The sequence below is a fragment of the Grampus griseus genome (genome assembly GCF_964374135.1).
Source record: "Grampus griseus genome assembly, chromosome: 1".
Taxonomy (NCBI): Eukaryota; Metazoa; Chordata; class Mammalia; order Artiodactyla; family Delphinidae; genus Grampus; species Grampus griseus.
This window is the reverse complement of record NC_139017.1, coordinates 50,100,732-50,121,877: the sequence shown is the minus strand read 5'-3', so window position 1 is coordinate 50,121,877 and position 21,146 is coordinate 50,100,732. Positions and strand designations below refer to the sequence as shown.

At 40.6% G+C, this 21,146-nt stretch overlaps 1 protein-coding gene across 2 annotated transcripts; it reads left to right on the top strand.

Annotated features, from left to right (window-relative positions):
* Nucleotides 1-403: 403 nt before the first annotated feature.
* CREG1 (cellular repressor of E1A stimulated genes 1) lies at nucleotides 404-20,662 on the top strand (the record flags this gene model as incomplete). Of its 2 annotated transcripts, XM_082669707.1 has the most annotated exons (4): nucleotides 404-802; nucleotides 3,607-3,726; nucleotides 5,037-5,221; nucleotides 19,307-20,662. In XM_082669707.1, exons 1-4 carry the CDS (start codon nucleotides 458-460, stop codon nucleotides 19,308-19,310), a joined length of 654 nt encoding a protein of 217 aa, XP_082525833.1. In that variant the 5' UTR covers nucleotides 404-457. The 2 variants fall into 2 exon arrangements, with proteins under 2 accessions (XP_082525833.1, XP_082525834.1); XM_082669708.1 differs by lacking the exon at nucleotides 19,307-20,662 and having other exon boundaries at nucleotides 5,037-5,225.
* Between the last annotated feature and the right edge of the window lie 484 nt (nucleotides 20,663-21,146).

The following is a 21,146-nucleotide window of genomic DNA, read 5'->3' as shown; positions in this document are numbered from 1 at the left end:
GCGGATATTGAAGTAAACGCATACGTGGAAAACGCAGCATTTCCTCTCAGATGCCAGGTAGTCATATCCAAAGGTATTGAAGGAAGGCGTACGGGTGAAGAGACTGGTCCTTTCCTAGTAGTATGACTTAAACAACTGCTTAATTTCTCTAAGCCTCCGTTTTTCCATCCGTCAAACAAAACAAATCCCATTTAGGACGATTTCCCAATCCTGTCAGCGGCAGGGCGGAACGATAAGAAGGTGAATCAACAGTCGGGTCCCAGCAGGCTGAGGAGCAGGCCTAGGGACACGCCCCCCCCGCCCACCACTCCCGTACTTCGATTGGTTCTCTTCGGAAGGGCGGGACTGGCTTGCCCGCGGTGGGCGGGGCCGGTAGCGCTGGGCGAGGCCCGTAACGCTGGGCTAGCCTTGGGCCTCCTAGGTCACAGGGCTCCGGACTCTCGAAGGGGTCACCGCCATGGCCGGGTGTGCCTGCGGGTCCGCGCGTGCAGTTCTCGCCTTCCTGCTGGCGCCTGCACTGGTGGCCCTGCTGGTGGCGCCGGCGCGGGGCCGGGGTGGCCGGGGCCACGGGGACTGGGGCGCCGCCGAGCTGCTGCCGCCCCGCGAGAACGCGGCGCTGGTGGCTCGCTTCGTGACGAACGTCTGCGACTGGGGCGCGCTGGCCACCATCTCCACTCAGGAGGGGGTGCGCGGCCGCCCCTTCGCCGACGTCTTATCGCTCAGCGACGGGCCCCCGGCCAAGGGCAGCGGCGTGCCCTACTTCTACCTGAGCCCGATGCAGCAGTCGGTGGGCAACCTGAAGGTGAGCGGGCGGGGCCGTGTGGCTCCGCGGGCCGGAGCGCGAGCCTTTTGACTATAGCTTGAATTCTGCTTGCGAAGGAGAGCCAGCCTCGTAGAGTTAAGAATTTGAACCCAGCCCAAACCCCTGCCTCTTCTGTCCCGCGCTGGCCGGGCTGACATTGCAGCTTTTCAGTTGTTGGGCAACTAAATACCAGGAATTTCACACACGCCCTCGCCACCGCGCCACTCACTTGGGGCGAATTCTTTACCGGCACCTGGAGGACTTCTCAGCCCTGAGTCGTCTTGGGGCACGGTGTCTCATTAACTGGGCTCTAATATTAAAAGTTTTACCGGGTGTAGAGGCTGTTGGGTAGTTTAGCACTTTGTATAAGTGGCTTCGGGATTTCTCTTTGACACCGCTTCTTTTGAGCTAAGGATTTTCCCTTCAGCAGCATGAAGCGAACAGACAACCTCGTGAATGATTATTGCAGTCTTTAGGCCTCGTGTGCACATGAGCTTCCCTAACACAGGTCACAGAGTGGTGGCCCATGAGCTGATCAGGCCCACAGACTGGTTTTCTTTGGCCCACGCAGAGTTCTGTTTTGTTTTTAATAAATCTGAATTAATTATCAACATTCAAAAATGGAGATTGCAACTAAACGTCTAAATTTCTAACTTCTTGAAACATTGGAAGCTCTGTGGCACTGGGGGCCTGCATTCTTTGAGCAGAACCAGAAGCAGCTGCCTCCTTAGCCAAGACACATACACCCCCATTGACCATTTGCTTATTCCCAGCCCACTCCGCTCCACTCCCTTAGACATTTCCTCAGAGCAAGCTCATTCCACTCCCACCAGTGCTGTTCAAATTTGCCTGCAAATACAGTCACCTGGGAAGACTTTTAAAAAGGCAATTCCAAGACATTTTACTAAAAACACATTTTATAAAAAAAAAAACAAAACACCCCAAATCCCTCCCTGATGCTTCTAATATTGGGGGAGGGCAGTGAGAACCACTGCTATACATGAATATATTTAAACTTTTGCTGATACTATCTTCCTCATTTTAGGAAATGTGGAAACTCAAACTCAGAGGTGCAGAGACTCACTTGTGACTAGTTAGCTAATGGCTGTCAGGTGGAACTTGAGCTCAGGTCTTTGATATCTCTAGAAAAAGACAGTGGTGAGGCACTTGCCCAGGATTTCAGGTTCGTGATTGCAGTGAAAAGGCATGGCCACATCAGAATTAGTCTGACTCTGATGCCATCAATTAACTGGTCAAAGCTGGTTTCTGCTTTCTACTTTTCCCCTCCTTCTGACCTCTGTCTTCTTCCTGTCTGCTTTTGTGTACCCTACCCACCAGATTTACATGAACAAAATACCACTTGGCATTGCCGTCTGCCCAGAAACCTTTAACAACATCTGGCTGCCTAGAGCTGCATAGGATTCACCTGGGTGTTTGTTAAAAATGCAGATACCTGGGCTGGGAATGGAGCCCAGAAATCAGCATTTTAACAAGCTCTCCGGGTAAGTCGTTCTTGGAAAGCCCTGACAGATGCCAGCCTATAAAATACAATCTTGGCTTCTTAGCTTGGAGGTGAACCACCCTTACTACCCCCCGCCCCTGACCTCCCCCCACCTTGTCCCCAACTCCCTTCCCTCAGGAAACCTTTCTTTCAAGCAAATTGGGTTTTCAATACTCCCAGTTGTGTCTTACACTTTCCCAGTTCTGTGTTTTTGCAGTTACCATTCCCTTTACCTTTAATACGTCTTCCCACTTTTGTGCTGATTTGACTGTCTTTTAAGGCTTTCTAGTGTTTCCATATCACTCCAGGCTGTGCTGACATCTTCTTACTCTGAACTTCAAATACACTTAACTGTACCAACTGGCAATTAGTTATGTGCTGCTTTTTGACCTCTTCTGTGTCTTTGTGCTGCATTTTAAAAATTTTATTTATGTCTGACTTTTCAACCAGATTATAAACTTACAGAGAAGGGAAAGACCTTATCTGAGTCTCCCCCTCCCCTATTTTTGGTCTCCTATAGTGCCTTACCTAATAGTTTGTCGACAGCAAATACTTGGCCTAATGATTCCAAAGAGATCTCTTTATGACTCACTGTTTTGATGGGTCACTGTGAGATGGCACAATTCCCCACACAAGACACTTGGGGTTTAAAACACTAAATACAGCATGTGAATTTTACTGTAATCTGTCAACAATGCCTTTTATGAAGCTGATTTCTGAATAAGAAAGAGTTAGAAATTTTGCTTGCATCACATTTTTAATCTAAGAATTCTCTTATTGCTAGAACAGGAATGAGCAGCTTCTCCAATTTTGAAGTCACATGACAGTTTCTGCTAGCACAAGATAACCAAGAAGCATGATTCAGCTACTTTCTTGCTTAAACTGTACAATTAGCTAGTTGAGCCACTGTGGTATTTTTATTCACTAGTTTCACATTAGTCTAATCCTTTAGTTCTTTCAATGAAGACTAGAGATCAGCCTTGTATTTGGGTGGTACTGTAATTATAATTCCTCTGGTGAATATGGGACAAATTAAGAGTTTAAGAGAAAAAAAGCATTAAAATCATCCTTACCAAGTCAATTAATTTAAAATATGAAACAACATCCAACACACCTTTTTTGGAGAGAGGGTAAAGATCAGTCTCTATCCAAGTAGTAATTTCCCCAAGTGGAAGGTGGTATTTTCCAATTCATTGTTTCATGGAAGAACGGTCAAGCTCTGTGGACGGTATGCAACTTGTGAAATTGATTACCTCTCCAGAGACAGTATTTCACGTGAGAGGTCTTCATTTTCTCTCTACAGGAGAATCCATATGCTACGCTGACCATGTCTTTGGCAGAGACTAGTTTCTGCAGGAAATATGGATTTGATCCCCAAAGTCCCCTCTGTGCTCACATAATACTATCAGGAACTGTTATCAAGGTAAATATTTATCCTACAAGAACAGATACTTGTTTTAGAAGAGCATCATGTTATTAACAATGAAGGAAGAGATATCTTAGAATAAAATAAAATTGATTTGTGGTTGAGATACAGAAGTAGAATATGTTCTAGTATGTAATTTCATGAACGCTAACAGTTTTAATCAGTTGCTTTCATATAGGTGTTCAATAAGATATTTATGAGGAAAATGAACTATTTTTTGAAGCCGAACAGATATAACAGCTATTAAGCACGTATATGAGGAACATCTGCTCAGCCAAAGTTTATACTCCTGACCATGTTGTACGTTGTACAGTATTTCCCATGTTTGGGTTCCTTGTCTCCATATTTTAACAATGACTTAGAGCAGAGAGTGAATTTAGTAGGTTAAAAGGGGAGTATCCATTATTAAATACTAGAAATGAATTTAGACAGTTTGGGGTGAGTGCTAGAGGGAAGAGGTTAAATAAAATCGTGGGAAGGGCAAAGGGCGAGGTGTCATGGGAACTGATCTGATCGCCAAGCAGCAGACCACCTTCTTGACCTTGTCAATCATGAATACCTCAGATAAGTTTTATCTGTGGTCTCAAAATTCTATGTGGATGCATCTCTAGAGTTGAGTGTCCTTCACTGGCAAGAGAAAGAGGGGCAGCAGATACTCTTGAGTTCCATTGTGCTTCTTCTAAAGACTTTTATCCTTTGTGTACACTCATCTACGTGTTTAACATGTGCATGTAATGGGATAAAAGTGATAATGTTACATAGCATAACCACCAGTAGCATTTTATTATAGCACTTTGTGCCAATTACTCTGATAGCTCACAATTGCTATTTAGCAGCGAAAATTGGTTCTCATGATGATTTCCCACTTTATTATGGTATGTGTTATCACCAACGTTTGAAATCTCCATTGTTCTCTGCATTTCTTCAAATTTCCTTTACTTCCTCTTGATTCCTTAAGATCAGAATTTATAGTAGATTTTAAATGTTCTCAGCACGAGGGAAAAAAAAAGAAAAAGAAAAAAGATGAGAAAAAAATTGTGTCTGTGTGGTGATGGATGTTAACTAAACTTGTGGTGATTATTTTGCAATGTATGCACATATCAAACATTATGTTGTACACCTAAAATGAATACACTGTTATATGTCAATTATAGATCGTTAATTTTAAAAATAAAAATTAAAAAATTAGGATTTATAACTAAATAAACTCTTTAGGATTTGTGGAATGCCAGAATCACACATTCTTAACAGCCAAGAAAACAAAACGTCACTGCTATGAGTAGGTTTATTTTACGTATGTCTTTTAGGTGAGCGAAGCAGAAATGGATGTTGCAAGGAATTCATTATTCATTCGACACCCTGAGATGAAAACCTGGCCATCCAGCCATAATTGGTTCTTCGCTAAGTTGAATATAACCAATATCTGGGTCGTGGACTACTTTGGTGGACCAAAAATAGTGACGCCTGAAGAATATTATAATGCCACATTTCAGTAAGTATTTACATGTCTTTCATCTTTCTAATATTACAGCCCTTTTAGAAGGTCCTCAACCTTCTAAAGCAAAGGGGTCTTAACCATTTCATGTACCATGGATCCCTTTGGCAAGCTGGTAAGGCCTACAACTCCCCTAGGAATAATATTTTTTAAATGCATGAAGTACACAGGATTACAAAAGAAATCAACTATATTGAAATACCTTTATAAAAATATTTTATAAAATGTGTGGTGTAGTAATATGTTGGCTTTTTAATGAATATGTTAAATAATAAGGTCTAGTAGTGCATCCATAACTTTTCTGCACTTTCAGAGTAGTGAGAACTGAATATATTAAGACATCTGCAGCAACTCTACCATGATGTGAGGGTATCTGCAATTTCTATATTTCTGTTGCTGGCCGTCACAGATACACTGTCACCACTGTGGTTTATTGCCTACGTTCATCATTGAAAAGAATGATACATTTCAGTTAGAGCTTAATGAAAATGAAAACTTTTTCCATCCCAGTTTTTTCCCATCACAACCCCCCTGAACTCTATCTACAAACTAGGACACCAGGTGGAGATTCTATTATTTTTTCTTTTTTTTCTCTGCACGCCATGGCTTGAAGGATCTTAGTTCCCTGACCAGGGATTGAACCTGGGCCGTGGCATTGAACGCATGGAGCCCTAACCACTGGACTGCCAGGGAATTCCTGAGACCCCATTTTAAGGCTATGCTTCTGGGGCCCTGGGTGGAGACCAGTTCTGACCCGTGGTGGCATTTTCTCATAAGAATCAGACCTGGGTGCTTCCAGACCATGAGGGATCCACATCGAGTCCGAGCACGTGACCCCTGTCCTGTGAGCACCTGTGGAGGTGTGTGGTGTATCCCTCCAGGAAGTGGATACTTAGAGGGAAGGAATCATGGGAGAGAATGAACGAGAAGAACATAACCTGAAGATGGGAAAGGGACAGGAAAGAAGGGTCTGATCAGATTCTTTGAAATTAGGTCAGGGTTCAAATGAAGGAATACAGGGACTTCCCTGGTGGTCCAGAGGTTAGATCTTCGCACTTAGTTCCCCAGTTGGGGAACTAAGATCCTGCAAGCTGCGAGGCATGACCAAAAACAAACAAACAAAACAAAACAACCCCCCCCCCAAAAACAAATGAAGGCATACAAGGGACCGATACTTTTCCCAGGTGACACAGGTCACGGTGGCATGTCTGGCAGCCTCAAGGTCTAGCGGATGGTGATGACAATAACAGTAGCAGTAGCGTTTGTTGAGCATTGCTGGCTGGTGCTGTACTGGCAGCTTTACATGTCTGAACTCACTGAATTCTCACTGCAATCCTATGAGTTAGGTAGTGTTTTTCTTCATTTATGAGATAGAGAGCTGATGCGCAGAAAAGAAAGAAACTGGCCTAAAGCCTTACAGCCAGTAAGCAATGGTGCTGGGATGCAAACCCCAGCATTCTAGCTCCACAGCCCTCAACTTGCTTCTAACCAAGATGTTTTGCTGCCCCTCTGGTTACCTTACTGGCAGCTGGCCAGGCTTCAATTCCAGTGTAATTTAAACACTTTCTACTTGTAACAGACTGACTGCTGTTTGTGGAGATTAGGGTGACATGCTAAGCTAGACCTGTAGGTTGCAGTTCAGGTTTGGGTTTAAATTCTCAGCATTTGTTTATTCTGTCTTATTCTATTGTACAACAGTTCTGTGGTGAACTATTGACTTTCCACCATGACTGTAAGTCTCTTCATAGCAAAGCTCAGGTTTTAGTTTTGGTTTTTCATTCCAAACTGGACCTAGGACAGTACATGGCACAGAGCAGGTGTTTAATAAATACTGGCTACTTTTCAGGCTGATCCTTTGAGACAAAGATTCTCGACTTCCTTGTTTGAATAAAGAATCTAACAGTCATGGTGTTTATTCCGCTGCCGTGCATGCAGGAGAAGAGACCTGGGCCAGTGATTGTCTCCTGGACACGAAAAGCCATCTTACTTTATAGGAAGACAGAGGTAGCAATTACAACATTATGGCAGGGCAACAAATTATCAAGGAGGAAGGCCAGTAAGATAATAGGCCTGCTCTTTGAGGTTAAAGATCACTTTTACAGGACATAACAATCTCTGAAGTACAGTTATCTTTGTATAAATAATATGCCCGAGGGCAATGCTTGCTTTAATAACAAAATAAAACTGGGTTTTCCCATAAGTCTCCACACTGAATAAGTGAGTAAAATAGATAAATTTGAGGTTCCCACTTAATTAACACAGACGAGTGGGCCTTTTCTGCAGCTCAGAGTTAAAAGGGAGCACTCTCTCCTGTCCTTCTGAGAGGAGGACAGAAGACTAGCCCAGGGTGTGACCCATCCTGAGACAGGACTCCAGAATCCTAGGAATGGGCAGTGACTTGAAGGTGACCTTCCCGAACAGGTGCCTCTGACTCCATTTCAGAGTCCAGGAGTGGGTGCCCCACCATCCCACCCACCAGGTTTGCCATCAGAACTGTTCAATAGCCCAAGAGAGTATACAATAGTCCTTGCCTTGCTGGACTCATATTGAATGGAAGGTTGATGTTCACCCAAAGTATTTGCGCTTATGCTTGAGTAAGCAGTTCTCATAAGTACCATCAATTGCTTCCTCTCTCTGTTAAGTATGAGCAGCAGGCCTCTGGGCTGCCCACGTGTTCCCTGGCAAAGATAGAGGTAATGAGAGGTCACAGCCTACAAGCCTGCCCGCTCTGCCTTACCTGGAGCTGGATTTCCTGATGGCAGTGGTCGGGGCCGCAACAGGAAAATGGGTCAAGGTCACGTCCCTGGCTGGATGCTGGCTGATTGCTGCTCTTTTGCCCTAATGTTCAGGACCCCTTCTGTTCTCGACTGTTTTTGTCTTTTAAACCTTCAGATATTCTTGAATGAGATGATCACAGCAGCCACAGCTGCTGATGAATGTTTCATCCCGGCAGCATTTGCTAAGTGTGTCAGCATCATACTTGGAGAGGAGGAATGATGGCCGAGATGAAGATTCCTAGCTAGGCCTGACCCTAAACCAGAACTCAGGAATCTGCATTTTAGCAAACTCAGATGATTCTTTTTTTAAATTTTTTTATTTGCAAATCATATATTTGATAAGGGGTTAATATCCAAAATATATAAAGAATTCATACAACTCAATAGCAAATAAAACAAACAATCCAATTACAAATGGGCAGAGGATCCAATTAGACGTTTCTCCAAGAAGACATACATGGCCAGGTACATGAAAAGATGCTCAGCATCACCGATCATCAGGAAGATGCAAGTCAAAACCTTAATGAGATATCACCTCACATGTGTTAGAATGGCTGTTATCAAAAAGACAAGAAATAACAAGTATTGGTGAGGATGTGGAGAACGGGGAACCCCTATGCACTGTTAATGGGAATGCAAATTGGCGCAGCCACCATGGAAAACAGCATGGAGATTCCTCAAAAACTTAAAAACAGGACTAACATATGTTTCCAGCAATTCCATTTCTGGATATTTATCTGAAGAAAATGAAAACCCTAATTTGAAAAGCTGTATGCACCCCATGTTCATTGCAGCATCATTCGCAATAGCCAAGACAGGGAAACAACCTGTGTCCATTGATGGATGGATAGAAAAAGAAAATGTGATTGCTGTATCTCTCTATATAGATATAGGAATATTATTCAGCCATATAAAAGAAGGAAATCTTGTCATTTATAACAAAATGGATGTACTTTGAGTGCATTATGCTAAGTGAAAAAGTCAGAGAAAAATACTGTATTATATGTGGAATCTAAACAACAAATAAGCAAACCAACAAAAAACCAAAGCAAAGCAAACTCATAGGTACAGAGAACAGATTGGTGGCTACCAGAGGCGGGGTGGGGTGGGGTGGGTGAAACAGGTTAAGGGGGTCAAAAGGTACAAACTTCCTGTTATAAAATAAACAAGTCATGGGAATATAGTATACAGCGTGGTGACTATAGTTTATAATACCATACTGCAGATTTGACGGTTACTGAGTAAATAGATCTTAAAAGTTCTCATCCCAAGAAAAAAAATTTTGTAACTCTGTGTGATGATGGATGTTAACTAGACTCCTGATGATCATTTCTCAGTGTATACAAATGTGGAATCATTATGTTGTACACCTGAAACTAATATGTTATATGTCAGTTATACCTCAATTAAAAAAAGAAGTGATTGTATAAGTGTTCAAAAATATAGATGCAGTGTGGCGTTTTTCTCTTTTCCTTTTAAATAAATCCTGTATTTAAATCTAAATCTTTTTTTTTTTTTCCCTTGGCTGTGCTGGGTCTGTTGCTGTGTGGGCTTTCTGTAGTTGCGGTGAGCGGGGCTACTCTTCATTGCAGTGTGTGGGCTTCTCATTGCAGTGGCTTCTCTTATTGCAGAGCACGGGCTCTAGGCATGTGGGCTTCAGTAGTTGTGGGGCTTGGGCTCAGTAGTTGTGGCTCGCGGTTTCAGTAGTTGTGGCTTGCGGGCTCTAGAGCACAGGCTCAGTAGTTGTGGCACACGGGCTTTGTTGCTCTGCGGCATGTGCAATCTTCCCAGACCAGGGCTCGAACCCCTGTCCCCTGCGTAGGCAGGCAGATTCTTAACCACTGTGCCACCAAGGAATCCCTAAACTTTTTTTTTTTTTAATATTTATTTATTATTTTTTTGGCTGCGCTGCATCTTAGTTGTGGCATGTGGGATCTTTAGTTGCTATGTGCACGATCTTCATTGTAGCATGTGGGAACTTTAGTTGTGGCATGTGGGATCTTTAGTTGTGGCATGGTAACTCTTAGTTGCAGCATGTGGGATCTAGTTCCCTGACTAGGGATAGAATCCGGGCCGCCTGCATTGGGAGCACAGAATCTTAGCCACTGGACCACCAGGAAAGTCCCATGGACTTTAATTTAAAGTATTAGATTTTATACTCCAATAAAGATGTTAAAAAAAAAAGCATTAGATTTTAGATTATGGAACATTCATATAATGAACCGTAAAGCAGTCATTGGAAGTGATGTAATTAGACATAGACATGTAAAGATGATCACAATATATTAAGTTTAAAAAGCAAGTTACAAAATTGTATGTGTCATAAATGCCATTTAAAAACATATAGTAAAAATAACATACTCTAGTAATAGAAAAAGAGTTCCGGCAAGACACATTAAAACATTACAGTATATAATTCAACAATAAAAATATAGTTAATTCAGTTAAAAAACAGGCAAAGGATTTGACATATGTATGAATATTAGTCAGTCATAAAGAAGAAGGGAATCTTGCCATTTGCTACAACATGGCTGGACCTTGAGAGCATTACGTTAAGTGAAAAAAATCAGACGAAGAAAGACAAGTCCTGTATGATCTCACTTATTTGTGGAATCTAAAAATAGAAATAAAAAATTTGAAAAAACCCCAAACCCTGAACTCACAGATACAGAGAACAGATTGGTGGTTGCCAGAGGTGGGAGGTGGGCGGGGGTGGGTGAAATGGGTGAAGGGGGTCAAAAAGTACAAACTTCCAGTTATAAAATAAGTCATGAGGATATAATGTACAGAATGGTGACTATAGTTAATAATACTGTGTTGTATGTTTGAAAGTTGCTAAGAGAGTAGATCTTAAAAGTTCTTATCACAAGAAAAAAAACATAACTGTGCAGTGTTAGAAATTAAGTAGCCTGGGTAATCATTTTACTATACATACATATTTCAAATCTTTATGCTGTGCACCTGAAACTAATGTTATGTGTAAAATAAGCATAATACAAAATATACAGTTAGAAGGAGCAGCAAGAAATATGAAAATCTGAAGGAAGGAGAAATCACTTCAGCATAGTGGGATTAGGGAAGGTTTCGTTGGAAGAGTTAGCATATGAGTTGGACCTTTTAAAGATAGCAATTTGATATGTGTGAAAGGAAGAGACAGTATGCTAGGCAAGGGAATGACATAGATTTAAAAAAAGAGCAAGGAATTGTGAGATGGGGTCAAAGAATGGTGTTTAGTTTCACTTGGAGGATGGTAGAAGGTAATTTCAGAAGGTAGGTTTGGGCCAGTTTGTAGAAGACGTTAAGTATGAGATTAAAATGCATATATTACTTTGGATTAGAACAGAAGGATGTGTATGCTATTTTATGGTATCAGTGAAATGACCTCACCCACAGCGTTAGTCAGGAGGGTCCAAGTTATGTCTCTTACGTTGTTAAGAGATGACATTTAAATTTCAGTGGCTTAAGAAAACAAAAGTCAAAGGTTTATTTTTATTTATGCAAATTCTGCCATGGATTTGGGCAGTTCTCCAGGACAATTATCCTCTGTGTGTTGATTGGCTCCGCAGTCTGGTCTCTGTGGACCCTGTGGAACCTCCATGTTAACACAGGCTTCCACAATGGCTGTGGCAAGAAAAAAGTTCTGAAAGCTTACCCATCTGGAACTAAGTTACTTTGTTCTAGAAGCCACACACGCACTGCTTCTGCTTACAGCTCATTGGCCAGACGAGTACCGTGGCCCTTCCTAATGCATGCGGGGCCTGGGAAGTATGGTCTCTGTGTGTCTGGAAATGGAGAGGACATGGATACTGAGGAGGCCTAGTAATGTCCACCACACCCAGACTGGCAGAAAATCACTGTGATTCAGAACAAGATTGTATTTACAAACAAAATAGAGATACGTAAGGCTTCTAATACTCTATTAACAGAAATTTCCCCATCTGTTGCATTTACAACTTTCAAATGAAGGAAACATTGTTTACAGTTTATCCACCCACAACACATAATGAGAGGAAGATAGCTACTTATTTCTGTAGTCTGCTTGTCATTATCTCTAGGGCAGCATAAATTGGTGTATGTTGTATGGGGCATAAGCTCTGCCGACACACAGCTGACACCTCACTTTGCTTCAGCTGCAAGCTGCAGTCTAGCCATTATAGACCACATCTTCCAAAGGATGCCTCCTCATCAGAATGTGATGAGAGAGAAGGCCATGCTTAAGGAAAGAAGAACACTGATGTAATGTGTATACACACAGTCGCCTGTATGTGATGTGAACATGTTACATGATCTATATAAATGGAAGATATTTTGAAAATGGAATGTAGAGCTAGTATGGCTTAGTCAAAAGTGCCTGAGCTTTGGAGTCAGAGATCAATAAGCTACAGTCCTAACTGTATGAACTAATTGCTCTGTGACTTCGAGCCTCAGTTTCTCATCTTTTTTTGTTGTTGTTGTTCACACAAACACACGCTGTATTTTATTTTTACAAGAGATAAATAAACTGACACCAAGCATTGTAAATGGATGACCGCAACAAAAGCAACAATGATTGCAATTACCAGACACAAAACACACTCACAGTATGTCATAATATTGACATTCAGTCCAGGAATCCTCCACTGTAACAGCTCCTTTACTTTGCAGTGCAAATTGATTTGTATATTTTTTGCCTCTGAGTCCTTGTGGGATTTTTTTTTTATTCAAACAGAAAGTCACAAAAATTATAATCATCCTCATCAGTTCACTCAGTCCCATGTAATTATTTTTTTTTATCTTGATCTTTTGTTAGCACTTTTATGAATTCATCAGTTTTCCATTAGAGTTCTGAAAATGCTTATTCATTCAGTTCAGCAGTATAGTCAGTTACCAGAAACCTGTACTTGTCAGAGTCTTTTCCATGAATTCCTTGAAGATGAAAGCCTTTTATAGGAACATTTTTGCAAAAGCATCAGAGTACACCCAGAACTGTCTGTAAATGACAAAAGACTTAAAAATGACCATGGTTAAAGATTTGATGAAAGTTCATAATAATGCAATTGACAAGGAAATTTAGTTATTTCTGAGATATACATTTTAAAGTAATAGCTAGAATTATGACTTATAACATTATACCAAAACATATAAGATTTTTAGAAATTTCATGTATTGTCTGAAATTTAGAAATTTCATGTAATGTCTGAAACATTTATATTAACATATTTCCATACAAATAACCCAAAGAAAGTTTAGTATTAGTTGTTTCTTTGTTTTTTTTTTATACTGCAGGTTCTTATTAGTCATCAATTTTATACACATCAGTGTATACATGTCAATCCCAATAGCCCAATTCAGCACACCACCATCCCTACCCCACTGCGGTTTTACCCCCTTGGCGTCCATACATTTGTTCTCTACATCTGTGTCTCAACTTCTGCCCTGCAAACCGGTTCATCTATACCATTTTCCTAGGTTCCACATACATGCGTTAATATACGATATTTGTTTTTCTCTTTCTGACTTACTTCACTCTGTATGACAGTCTCTAGATCCATCCATGTCTCAACAAATGACTCAATCTCGTTCCTTTTGGTGGCTGAGTAATATTCCATTTTATATATGTACCACATCTTCTTTATCCATTCCTCTGTCAATGGGCATTTAGGTTGCTTCCATGACCTGGCCATTGCAAATAGTGCTGCAATGAACATTGGGGTGTATGTGTCTTCTCGAATTATGGCCTTCTCTGGGTATATGCCCAGTAGTGGGATTGCTGGATCATATGGTAATTCTATTTCTAGTCTTTTAAGGAACCTCCACACTGTTCTCCACAGTGGCCGAACCAATCCACATTCCCACCCACCAACAGTGCAAGAGGGCTCCCTTCTCTCCACACCCTCTCCAGCACCCGTTGTTTGTGGATTTTCTGATGATGCCCATTCCAACTGGTGTGAGGTGATACCTCATTGTAGCCTTGATCTGCATTTCTGTAATAATCAATGATGTTGAGCAACCCTTCATGTGCTTCTTGGCCATCTGTATGTCTTCTTTGGAGAAATGTCCACCCAGGTCCTCTGCCCATTTCTGGATTGGGTTGCCTGCTTCTTTAACATTGAGCTGCATGAGCTGTTTATATATTTTGGAGATTAATCCTTTGTCCGTTCATTCATTTGCAAATATTTTCTCCCATTCTGAGGGTTGTCTTTTAGTCTTGTTTATGGTTTGCTTTGCTATGCAAAAGCATTGAAGTTTCATTAGGTCCCATTTGTTTGTTTTTATTTCCATTACTCTAGGAGGTGGATCAAAAAGGATCTTGCTGTGATTTATGTCAAAGAGTGTTCTTCCAACGTTTTCCTATAAGAGTTTTATACTGTCCAGTCTTAATTTAGGTCTCGAATCCATTTTGAGTTTATTTTTGTGTATGGTGTTAGGGAGTGTTCTAATTTCATTCTTTTACATGTAGCTGTCCAGTTTTCCCAGCACCACTTATTGAAGAGACTGTCTTTTCTCTATTGTATATCTTTGCCTCGTTTGTCATAAATTAGTTGACCATAGGTGCGTGGGTTTATCTCTGGGCTTTCTATGTTGTTCCATTGATCTATGTTTCTGTTTTTGTGCCAGTACCATATTGTCTTGATCACAGTAGCTTTTTAGTATAGTCTGAAGTCAGGAAGTCTGATTCCTCCAGCTCTGTTTTTTTCCCTCAAGACTGCTTTAGCTATTCGGGGTCTTTTGTGTCTCCATACAAATTTAAATATAATTTGTTCTAGTTCCGTAAAAAATGCCATTGGTAATTTGATAGGGATTGCATTGAATCTGTAGATTGCTTTGGGTAGTATAGTCATTTTCACAATATTGATTCTTCCAATCCAAGAACACGGTATATCTCTCCATCTGTTGGTATCACCTTTAATTTCTTTCATCAGGGTCTTACAGTTTTCTGCAGACAGATCTTTTGTCTCCCTAGGTAGGTTTATTCCTAGGCATTTTATTCTTTTTGTTGCAATGGTAAATGGGAGTGTTTCCATAATTTCTCTTTCAGACTTTTCATCATTAGTGTATAGGAATGCAAGAGATTTCTGTGCATTAATTTTGTATCCTGCAACTTTACCAAATTCATTGATTAGCTCTAGTAGTTTTCTGGTGGCATCTTTAGGATTCTCTATGTATAGTATCATGTCGTCTGCAAACAATGACAGTTTTACTTCTTCTTTTCCAATTTGTATTCCTTTTATTTCATTTTCTTCTCTGATTGCCATGGCTAGGACCTCCAAAACTATGTTGAATAGTAGTGGTGAGAGTGGACATCCTTGTCTCATTCCTGATCTTAGAGGAAATGCTTTCAGCTTTTCACCGTTGAGAATGATGTTTGCTGTGGGTTTGTCATATATGGCCTTTATTATGTTGAGGTAGGTTCCCTCTCTGCCCACTTTCTGGAGAGTTTTTATCATAAATGGGTGTTGAATTTTGTCAAAAGCTTTTCCTGCATCTGTTGAGATGATCATATGTTTTTTTCCCTTCAGTTTGTTAATATGATGTATCACATTGATTGCTTTGCGTATATTGGAGAATCCTTGCATCCCTGAGATAAATCCCACTTGATCATGGTGTATGATCCTTTTAATGTGTTGTTGGATTCTGTTTGCTAGTATTTTGTTGAGGATTTTTACATCTATATTCATCAGTGATATTGGTCTGTAATTTTCTTCTTTTGTAGTATCTTTGTCTGTTTTTGCTATCAGGGTGATGGTGGCCTCATAGAATGAGTTTTTGGAGTGTTCCTTCCTCTGCAACTTTTTGGAAGAGTTTGAGAAGGATGGGTGTTAACTCTTCTCTAAATGTTTGATACAATTCACCTGTGAAGCCATCTGGTCCTGGACTTTTGTTTGCTGGAAGATTTTTAATCACAGTTTCAATTTCATTACTTGTGATTGGTCTGTTCATATTTTCTGTTTCTTCCTGATTCAGTCTTGGAAGGTTATACCTTTCTAAGAATTTGTCCATTTCTTCCAGGTTGTCCATTTTATTGTCATAGAGTTGCTTGTAGTAGTCTCTTAGGATGCTTTGTATTTCTGCGATGTCTGTTGTAACTTCTCCTTTTTCATTTCTAATTTTATTGATTTGAGTCCTCTCCCTCTTTTTCTTGGTGAATCTGGCTAATGGTTTATCAATTTTGTTTATCTTCTCTAAGAACCAGCTTTTAGTTTTATTGATCTTTGCTCTTGTTTTCTTTGTTTCTATTTCATTTATTTCTGCTCTGATCTTGATGATTTCTTTCCTTCTGCTAACTTTGGGTTTTGTTTGTTCTTTTTTCTCTAGTTCTTTTAGGTGTAAGGTTAGATTGTTTATTTGAGATTTTTCTTGTTTCTTGAGGTAGGCTTGTATAGCTATAAAGTTCCCTCTTAGAAATGCTTTTGCTGCATCCCATAGGTTTTGGATCGTTGTGTTTTCGTTGTCATTTGTCTCTAGGTATTTTTTGATTTCCTCTTTGATTTCTTCAGTGAACTCTTGGTTATTTAGTAACATATTGTTTAGCCTCCATGTGTCTGTGTTTTTTACGTTTTTTTCCCTTTAATTCATTTCTAATCTCATAGTGTTGTGGTCGGAAAAGATGCTTGATATGATTTCAGTTTTCTTAAATTTACTGAGGCTTGATTTGTGACCCAAGACGTGATCTATCCTGGAGAATGTTCCATGTGCACTTGAGAAGAAAGTGTAATCTGCTGTTTTTGGATGTAATGTCCTATAAATATGAATTAAATCTATCTGGTCTATTGTGTCATTTAAAACTTCTCTTTCCTTATTTATTGTCATTTTCGATGATCTGTCCATTGGTGTAAGTGAGGTGTTAAAGTCCCCCACTATTATTGTGTTACTGTCGATTTCCTCTTTTACAGCTGTTAGCAGTTGCCTTATGTATTGAGGTGCTCCTATGTTGGGTGCATATATATTTATAATTGTTATATCTTCTTCTTGGATTGATCCCTTGATCATTATGTAGTGTCCTTCCTTGTCTCTTGTAACATTCTTTATTTTAAAGTCTACTTTATCTGATATGAGTATAGCTTCTCCAGCTTTCTTTTGATTTCCATTTGCATGGAATATCTTTTTCCATCCCCTCACTTTCAGTCTGTATGTGTCCCTAGGTCTGAAGTAGGTCTCTTGTAGACAGCATATATATGGGTCTTGTTTTTGTATCCATTCAGCAAGCATGTGTCTTTTGGTTGGAGCATTTAATCCATTCACGTTTAAGGTAATTATCGATATGTATGTTCCTGTGACCATTTTCTTAATTGTTTTGGGTTTGTTTTTGTAGGTCCTTTTCTTCTCGTGTGTTTCCCACTTGGAGAAGTTCCTTTAGCATTTGTTGTAGAGCTGGTTTGGTGGTGCTGAATTCTCTTAGCTTTTGCTTGTCTGTAAAGCTTTTGGTTTCTCCATCGAATCTGAATGAGATCCTTGCTGGGTAGAGTGATCTTGGTTGTAGGTTCTTCCCTTTCATCACTTTAAGTATATCATGCCACTCCCTTCTGGCTTGTAGAGTTTCTGCTGAGAAATCAGCTGTTAACCTTATGGGAGTTCCCTTGTATGTTATTTCTCCTTTTTCCCTTGCTGCTTTCAATAATTTTTGTTTGTCTTTAATTTTTGCCAATTTGATCACTGTGTGTCTTGATGTGTTTCTCCTTGGGTTTATCCTGTATGGGACTCGCTGCGCTTCCTGGACTTAGGTGGCTATTTCCTTTCCCATATTAGGGAAGTTTTCGACTATAATCTCTTCAAATATTTTCTCTGGTCCTTTTCTCTCTCTCTTCTCCTTCTGGGACCCGTATAATGCGAATGTTGTTGCATTTAATGTTGTCCCAGAGGTCTCTTAGGCTGTCCTCATTTCTTTTCATTCTTTTTTCTTTATTCTGTTCCACAGCAGTGAATTCCACCTTTCTGTCTTCCAGGTTACTTATCCGTTCTTCTGCCTCAGTTATTCTGCTATTGATTCCTTCTAGTGTAGGTTTCATTTCAGTTATTGTATTGTTCATCTCTGTTTGTTTGTTCATTAATTCTTATAGGTCTTTGTTAAACATTTCTTGTGTCTTCTCGATCTTTGCCTCCATTCTTTTTCCGAGGTCCTGGATCATGTTCACTATCATTATTCTGAACTCTTTTTCTGGAAGGTTGCCCATCTCCACTTCATTTAGTTGTTTTTCTGGGGTTTTACCTTGTTCCTTCATCTGGTACATAGTCCTCTGCCTTTTCATCTTGTCTGTCTTTCTGTGAATGTGGTTTTCTTTCCATAGGCTGCAGAATTGTAGTTCTTCTTGCTTCTGCTGTCTGCCCTCTGGTGGATGAGGCTATCTAAGAGGCTTGTGTATGTTTCCTGATGGGAAGGACTGGTGGTTGGGTAGAGCTGGCTGTTGCTCTGGTGGGCAGAGCTCAGTAAAACTTTAATCCACTTGACTGCTGATGAGTGGGGCTGGGTTCCCTCCCTGTTGGTTGTTTGGCCTGAGGCAACCCAACACTGGAGCCTGTCCGGGCTCTTTGGTGGGGGTAATGACAGACTCTGGGAGGGCTCACACCAAGGAGTACTTCCCAGAACTGCCGCCAGTGTTCCTGTCCCCACAGTGAGCCACAGCCCCCACCCCCCCTACCCCCCCGCCTCGGCAGGAGACCCTCCAACACTAGCTGGTAGGTCTGGTTCAGTCTCCCCTGGGGTCACTGATCCTCCCCCTGGGTCCCGATGCACACACTACTTTGTGTGTGCCCTCCAAGAGTGGAGTCTCTGTTTCCCCCAGTCCTGTCGAAGTCCTGCAATCAGTTCCCACTAGGCTTCACAGTCTGATTCTCTAGGAATTCCTCCTCCCATTGCCGGACCCCCAGGTTGGGAAGCCTGACGTGGGGCTCAGAACCTTCACTCCAGTGGGTGGACTTCTGTGGTATAAGTGTTCTCCAGTCTGTGAGTCACCCGCCCAGCCGTTATGGGATTTGATTTTACTGTGATTGCGCCCCTCCTACCGTCTCGTTGTGGCTTCTCCTTTGTCTTTGGATGTGCGGTATCTCTTTTGGTCAGTTCCAGTGTCTTCCTGTCGATGATTGTCCAGCAGGTAGTTGTGGTTCTGGTGTTCTCGCAGGAGGGAGTGAGAGCATGTTCTTCTACTCTGCCATCTTGGTTCCTCTCCCAGATGATTCTTTAGTACACTAAAGTGACTGAAATTAACTTGAGATCTTAAACTTTCAGATCAGAAGTTTCTCTAGTCCTTCCCTAGAATGAATTAACTTTTATGATTTGTCAACTCAGTTTAATGACATGATTTTTCTTCCCCTCTCTTCCCCTCTCTAGGTGAAGCAGCATGTGGCGAATTTAACCTCATGTGCGAAGTTTCTTAGGAAGTTTCATGCAGACTTAAAGCGCTTAATGTTTCTTTATGGAAAGTTTCCCAGAATATTAGACAGTTTTCTTTCCTTGCTTGCATGTTTACAGAATTGAGATGGATTGTTACTGCATTTCTTGGAAGATGAGATTGCTGGATATATTTATATATATTTTAGTATTTTGAAGCCATTTTCAGAGACATGTCATTCATTATGATCAAAGAAGTTTTGTTCCATCAATTTCAAATAGTTTGCCAATGGTGCTCCTTAAAGAGGCGTGGGTACCAGTTTTAGATTGCCCATTGGCATTTGAAAGTACTCAAGTACGTGTTTTTAATTACTGAAAACCACTGTGCTGGGGAGAGGTGTCATGCCTCCACGGCTGCTGCCTTAGCCTGTATTAAGGGCTTGGCTCCTGTTACAGTGCACCTGAATAAATCTTGCCAAGACAAACAAACAGTGATGAAACACAAGTGGAGCATCCCACTCATGGTCCATTTGTGTCTGACAGTCCTGGGTGTTGTTGATCCAACAACACAGGGCAAGACTATTTCTTATAAAGAAGTTTAAAAAAAGCTTTTGAAGTCTAAAGTGATAATTATCTAGAACAAAGGAAGTTCATAAAACTTCCTGAATTTGATTTAATCAAGGAAGTTCATAAAATTTTCTGAATTTGATTTCCCCAGCTAGGTGGACACTATATAATTAGTTTCCTCCACTCAAAATACAGAGACACAAGCACACTTTTTTTTTTTTTTTGCCCCAAAATGGGATTGCGAAGAAAGAAAAGAAAGGAGGGGATTTTGTGTGTAAATTGTTTCTGGTGTTCTTTTCTAAGTTAAGTTAACGCAGACATAGACCAGTTTAAACCAGGGCCCAAATCCATCTCCCAACCACTCTCTCTAGCTTTTTTTCTAATGCTACTCTCAACAATGAACTAAGCCTTCCTCAACTGCTTCAGATCTCTAAATGGCTTCTAATGCTGTTACTACCTAAATCATGTCATCAGAGGGAAAACAACGTGACTTTTAGAAAAGAAATCACATTTCTTCAGAAGGGAAAAAACTGTTTGCTTTTATTACCTATATACATGATTTCAGAAGACTGTATGAGATCCTTCATAAAGAGCTGTGTCAGGAGTCAAGCAACTGAATCCTTAAATGGCTAAGAGAGAGGAAGTTGAATATGAGTTTGAAGACTACAAAATGAACTTACCTGAAATCGAGCAAACAGCTTCTCTTTAAGAAAAATGATGTATCTTAAACTTGGTAGAGTAGGTTTCTTATTCGAGGCATTAATAATTAAAAGCATTATTTTCATGAAATATGTTGGATTTATTTTCTTATGCAGAGATGTTAATATTTATTACATGTTTTTTCACTGTCCACTGTTGAAACCCTTTTGTGTTTTTATTTTATAATCAACTTCTGGCTGCTTCAAAGTTGAAAATGAACAATTTGACTCTTTCCTATTGGTAAACAGCTCATCATGTCTTAAAATTTGGGGATTGGCCAGAATGCAGCCTTTGTCAAGGATCTTCCCTCAGGGCCTTGGGTGCCAAGGTACCTTGTGATAGAATTAGGTTGAGAGTGTCTATCTGTATTTCTCCCTTTACCCAGTTATTGTGAGTTTTCTCTTCATCATTTGGTACCATGTAAAAACATTTGTATTCAGGTAAGATCCAGTTATCACAGTGGAGTGAACCACTTTTTCACGGAAGGTGCTGCAGATTACTTTATAATTGAATGCGCAGATTGTCCCCATTATGTTATGATTGACCACCAGAGGGCACTGTGGACCACTTTTTG